At 46.5% G+C, this 6,176-nt stretch overlaps 1 protein-coding gene across 1 annotated transcript in view; it reads left to right on the top strand.

Moving 5' to 3' along the window:
- The first annotated feature begins 600 nt into the window (after window positions 1-600).
- Plac9 (placenta associated 9) overlaps window positions 601-6,176 on the top strand; it is a 14,837-nt gene continuing 9,261 nt past the window's right edge. The window contains exon 1 of the mRNA NM_001108395.2: window positions 601-721. Coding sequence (NP_001101865.2) covers window positions 625-721 — 97 coding nt within the window. The 5' untranslated portion in view covers window positions 601-624. The remainder of the gene's footprint in view (window positions 722-6,176) is intronic.

Here is a 6,176-nt window from a genome sequence, read left to right as displayed (position 1 = left end):
TTTCACTGCTTACTGTTGTGTGGGGAAAGCCAGGTGCCTCCGAAGCCAGGAGCACCAAATGCACAAGCAGGTCGATATCCCAAGTCTAGGCAGCTGCTTGGACAGCGTGTAGCATCTCCCACCTTTGCTCTTTAGGAAGGAGTTAAATGAGTTTTATCGGCGGGTTTCTGCAGAGGGCAGACATTAAGCCCTCCATCCGTTCTCACTAGCCTTCAAAGAACATTTCCAAGATCCTAGGAGTCCGGGACTCAGAACTTGTGCCAGCCTGTGAGGGACACAGAGGAAGGTCTTCAATCTGAGACTCAATTTGACTGACTGTGAAATGGGCTCAGAAGCAGAGCCTGGGGCCTCCATCTCCACTTCGGTGCCTGATCCCCAAGGGCAGGGGTAGGGTGGGAAGCTGGACGGGATGCTCTGATGGAGAGGTTGCCTTTGAGATGGGATCCCGGACTGCGCCTTCTTTCAGGGTATGGTGGGGCTTCTAGAGGGGGCGGGCAGGTTCTCTGGAGCCAGAACCCGGAGCCGCCCAGGAATTTTGGCTCGGACTGCATTTCCTCGGGCCGGGCGGGCGCGATCCCCAGGAGGCGACTACGGACAAACGGCTGCACTCGGTGGCTCCCTACCATGCAGCCGCTGCTCTGCGCGCTGGCCGGGCTCGCCCTGCTCCGTGCCGGGGCGGGCGAATGGAGCCAGGGTCCCAGGGACATCCCCGGACGACGAGGTAGGAATGAGAGAGGAACTGGAGACAGACACCGGGAAAAGCAGAGGGAGGGAACGGAGATGGTGAAAGAAACAGAGATCGAAGGACAGAAAAGGGAGGAGATCAAGGAAAAAGATGAGTAAGAGAGGAGAGTCTGGGAACGAAAGAGGCTTTGGAAATGTATGTGGGTGAGGAGAGCAAGAGACGGGAGTTTGAGAAAAACACAAACAAGAAGGAAAGAAATAGGAATGGCAGGAACAAACGTGGAAAGAAAGATTTGGGGAAAGGAATGTGGCAACCGGATGTCAAGAGAGTTGGAGAAGACTAGCCGGCATGGGCGGAGGTCCAGCTGCAGGGTGTGGCCGCCCTCGGGCCAGAGCATCCAGGGGAAAGTTCCGAAGAGCATCCTGTTGGAAGGGGAGTCTGAAAGGGTCAATGGCCCAGGCAGGGCCAGTACCATCACTGGGGAGACGGATAGAAAAAAAAAAAGGTACAGTCTCACCTGCCTGGAGGCCTGAGGGATCTGTAGTGAGCTGAGGAGGCCATCCTTGAGGTGCCCAGAACGTTCTAAGAACTCTGGCTCATCCTAGCTGTCTAGAGGAGGAGTGAGCTCAGGCTGTGTTAAGGCAGATCCAGCACCAAATCCCAGGCCTCTGGCACCCTCGGTTGTTGTTCAGACAGGCAGAGATGCCCGGCACCGAAACTGAAGCTCTGGTTGCTTTTCAGGGCCCACAGAGAAACGGGAGACTAACCCAGATCATTAAAGGAGTCCCTGTGGGGTGAATCGCTTTTCTTCTCACAGGCTGACTTCAAGGAGTGTAAGAAAGGTCGCGCCCACCAGTGAACACGTAACACTAGCTCTCTCAGATCATCAACGCCTCTAGCCTCAGTTTCCCTATCTATTAAGGAGTGACTGGCAATCTGTCTAGCACAAGGCACCGACCTCCCCTTTCCTTCCCCTTTAGATCCTCTAAGTTCTTCTTGGACTACAGAGGTGGGGACCGGAGCTCAGCTGGAGCCTTCTGGAAGAAGGCGCTGTCAAGTAGTCATGCCCTCCCTGCACCCATTTGTTTGATCCAAGCAAGGTTGCATGCCTGGTTAAATTTGACTGACATGTCTACTGTCTCTTTAAATGTGCAATCTCTCTTCACTCTTCCTTTTTTTCCCCCTCCCGCTTGAAATCAATTGTTGAGAAAAGTTTTGCGGGTGGGCGGTGGTGCTTGCCTTTAATTCTAGCATTTGGGAAAAAGAAGCAGGCAGATCTCTGAGTTTGAGGCCAGCCTGTTGTATAGAGAGAGTTCCAGGACAGACAGGGCTACATAAACTCTGTCTTGAAAAATCAACACGCAAACGCACACGCACATGTACACAGGCACACGGGCACTCACGCACACGTACAAAGTGTGTGTGTGTGTGTGTGTGTGTGTGTGTGTGTGAGAGAGAGAGAGAGAGAGAGAGAGAGAGAGAGAGAGAGATATTGAATTTCTGGGTGTCATTCAACTATTCTCCCTCTGTGTTGTCTATAAAATTGAAGGCTATTTATAGAAGCTTGATCTAATTCCAGTTAGATTTTTCTTTTCGAAGAAACTACTTTCTACATGGTATTTACATATTTGGTATATATTTGGTTTTTCGAAACAGAGTCTCTCAGTGTAGCCTGGCTGTCTTGGAATTCACTGAGCTCTCTGCCTCCCAAATGTCAGGGCCATGCCTGGCTATTTTTAATATATATTTTTTGTAAAGAACAAGGTCTCTTGTAGCACAAGCTGGTGCTAAGCTTACCCTAGTGACTTTGAACTTCTGCTCCTCCTGCCTCTACCTTCCAAGTGTTAGAGAGGTATACTACCGTTTCTGTTTAGGTTGTGCTGAGGGGTAAACCTGGGGCCTCAGAATGTCAAGGCAAGCATTCTACCAACTGAGTCACATCCCCAGGTCATCTTTTATTTTAACGGAATGTCTCTGATTCCTGCTAAGGATAGACTCTTTTCTTCAAGGATGTAGTGGTCCTGCCTGTGACTCTTGTAGACTGTTAAGTCAGTAATTTGTTCAGTATTGTGCGTGGGGTTGCACAGTGTAAGTGAGGAAGTCAGAGGGCAGCTCTGTGGAGTCGGATCTCTCTTTCCACCTTTATGTGTGTTCTGAGGATAAAATTCTGGTCTCTGGGCGGAAGTTGTTACCCATGAATGGTCTTAGCAGCTCCCTTATAGAGACCTTTTCAGAGGCCAACCTCAGCTCAGTTGCTGTTTTGATTGTCAGAAGATTTCTCCATGTCTTCTTCTTCCTTTCTTCGCTCACTCACTCACTCACTTGTGTTTTTTGAGACAGGGTTTCTCTGTGTAGCTTTGGCTTCCTGGAACTGGCTCTGTAGACCAGGTTGGCCTAGAACTCACAAGGATCCACCTGCCTCTGCCTTCCCAGTGCTGTGACCAAAGGTGTGCACCATTACTGTCTGGCTCTTTTACTTTCTATAATTAGAAAATTGTATGTATGTATGCATGTATGTATGCATGTATGTATGCATGTATGTATGCATGCATATATGAATGCATGTATGTATGTATGCATGTATGTATGCATTATGTATGCATGCATGTATGTATGTATGCATGTATGCCTGTGTGAGTTCGTGTGCACCAGGGATTATAGATTATACAGTTATAGATTACTATAATGTAATTATACTATAATTATTAATTCTTAAGTAGTCTCGTTTCATTTATAATTTCACCTCTGCTGTCACCCCTGAATTATTTTAAAGGAAATTCCAAACACTTTATTTTTTTAAGTTCTTATTGTTTAGCTGTCTCATACAAAAAGCAGGTGTTCTTAGAGGCCAGAGGGCATAACATCTCCTGGAACTGGAGATATATTGCTGGGTCCTTCAGAAGACCAATAAAGTTAACAGGTGAGCCTTCTCTTCAGCCCTGTGTCTCTCTTTCATTTCTTAACTTTATTTGATCTACATGGGTGTTTTGCTTGCACGTATGTCTGTGTACCATATACATGCCTGGTGGCCAGAAGAAGACACCTTAGAATTGGAGTCACAGATGGGTGTGAGCCACCATGAGGTGCTCGGTATTGAACCCAGGTCCTCTAGAAGATCCAGAGCTCTTAACCCTTGATCTACCTCTCTCACAAGAGCTGTATCTCTTCTTGCAAGCAGGTATAATCATCCTCACCAACACCTCTGGATTATAGCATTTTTTTTTTACTATGCACACAGCCCCCTTACACACACACACACACACACACACACACACACACACACACACACACACACACACACACCATGGTTGTGACCAAACCACGAGGACCGAACCAACATAGAAGACAGAGACAGAAACAGAAAGGTATCTTGTTGCCCTCTGTGTTTACCCCCATTTTACAGATGGTATAAGAAAAAGTGCCCCTCACCTCATGGTAAGAGAACTAGGGATGCAGAGAACCAATATCAAGGTAGATTATTTTGATCTTGCAAAGTCAGGTGTCAGGCTACAGAAAAGACAAAAATGGTCGACACGTCAATTTGGCACAAAATAGTGTTTTTGTATGTTCCTAACCACATTTTCCTGCCCATGAATCCCTCATCAGCTAAGTTCTTTAGGGATGTACAGTCTTCCTGGTATCTAATATTACTGCCTCCAAATTCCCCATCCCATTCTTTCAGAATGCAAAGCCTAGCCTTCTCTGATGTTCATAGATAAACCTGGAGTTCAAGATGCCCTCCTTTGCACGGGCTCAGTCACATAACCTATTCTCTGAAACTTTTCAACTCTAAAATAAACTGAAAATCACCCAGGAGGCAGGCACTAGCTGCTAGCTAGGAAAAACAGGGTCATGTGTGTGGGGTGTGTGTGTGTGTGTGTGTGTGTGTGTGTAAGAATGAGGGAGACAGACAGACATAAAGTAAGGGAGAAAGAGAGTGAAAGGCAAGGAGAGAAAGACAAGGAGATACAAAGAGAGGGAAAAGAAAGAGAGAGGAGAGAGGCAGAGAGAGTCTCACTATTGTAGCCCTGGTTGGTCTGAAACGCACTACATAGACTAGGCCGACTTTAAACTCTCAGAGATCTACATGCCTCTGCCTCTCAAGTGCTGGCGTGTGTGTGTGTGTGTGTGTGTGTGTGTGTGTGTGTGTGTTCCATCTAAATTGTGTTTGAATTCTAAATGGCCTGAAAATGAAATATAATGATTTATTTCTTACAAGGGGAAACAGTGGGGACCCCAAGATACAAGAACTTAATTACACAGCCACAATCCTGTCACCTTCCAATCCTGTCACCACCACCTTCTGGCTATGTAATCTTACGTGTATCACTTAAACTTTTGATTTCATAAAACAACAATAATAATAATTTGGGTTTTTGTTATGTTTTTGAAACAACCTGTTTTTTGATTTCTTATTTATCTACCCAACACAGGATTGCTCTGTGTAGCCCTGGCCATCCTGGAACTCGTTATATAGACCAGGCTGGTCTTGAACTCTCAGAGATCCGCCTGCCTCTGCCTCCTGCGTGCTGGGAATAAAGGTGTGTGCCACCATCTCCTGGCTGAGACAAATTCTTGCTGTGTATCCCAGGCTGGCCTTGCACTTGCTATTCCCCTGCCTCTGGTGATGGGGTTACAGGAATGACTCATACTTAGTGTAAAAAGAAAACCTCTTTTTTTTTTTTTTTTTTTGGTTCTTTTTTTCCGGAGCTGGGGACCGAACCCAGGGCCTTGCGCTTCCTAGGCAAGCGATCTACCACTGAGCTAAATCCCCAACCCCTCAAGAAAACCTCTTTTAAGGTAGAGGAATATATAATGCCACACTTGGAAGGCTGAGGCATCAGAGGATTGAGAAGGAAAGGAAAGGAAAGGAAGGAAAGGCGTGACTTCATTTATTTACATGGTCAGCCCTGACAACATACATAGAAATAACGCTGTACAGACTGAGCAGGCTACATTTAGGAGTGTATAAGGATATGCATATATGCATGTAATAAAATTAATGGAAAAAGGCCACGCATTTAAAGGAGATCAAAGAGAAATTTGTGAGAAGGTTTGGAGGGAGGAAAGGGGAAGAAAGTAAAACAGAAAAAGAACTAGAATTCAATGACTGGCACATAGCCACATTCAGCAAGAAACTCATCGAGATAATGGACCTCAAAGCAATAGAACTTAGAAGGCAGACGTAACAAAAGCCAGGACCCAAGAAACGGAATTGGCTTGTAGCAGATAATCCAGTCAGGTCAGGGCTGCCCCAGCATCCTTGCTGAAGAAGTCCCTCTGTAATGTGGCACCTTCTGACTTCCTGCATAGATTTGATCCTAGAGAGATGTCCTTCTATCCTGAGACCTGATCCAAATGATCTCACTGAACTATAGATTCCACGGGAGAGGCAGAGCAAGGGGTTCCCTGACCTACTGGCTCCATCATTCTGAGCCTTTATCTGCTCAATGCCCAATACTTTGTGTCTGTCACTGCAATTTGGGAGGGA

This window comes from Rattus norvegicus, chromosome 16 (assembly GCF_021556685.1).
Source record: "Rattus norvegicus strain SHRSP/BbbUtx chromosome 16, alternate assembly SHRSP_T2T, whole genome shotgun sequence".
Classification (NCBI taxonomy): domain Eukaryota; kingdom Metazoa; phylum Chordata; class Mammalia; order Rodentia; family Muridae; genus Rattus; species Rattus norvegicus.
Note: the sequence above shows the minus strand (reverse complement) of the source record. Positions and strands in the feature narration are given on the sequence as shown.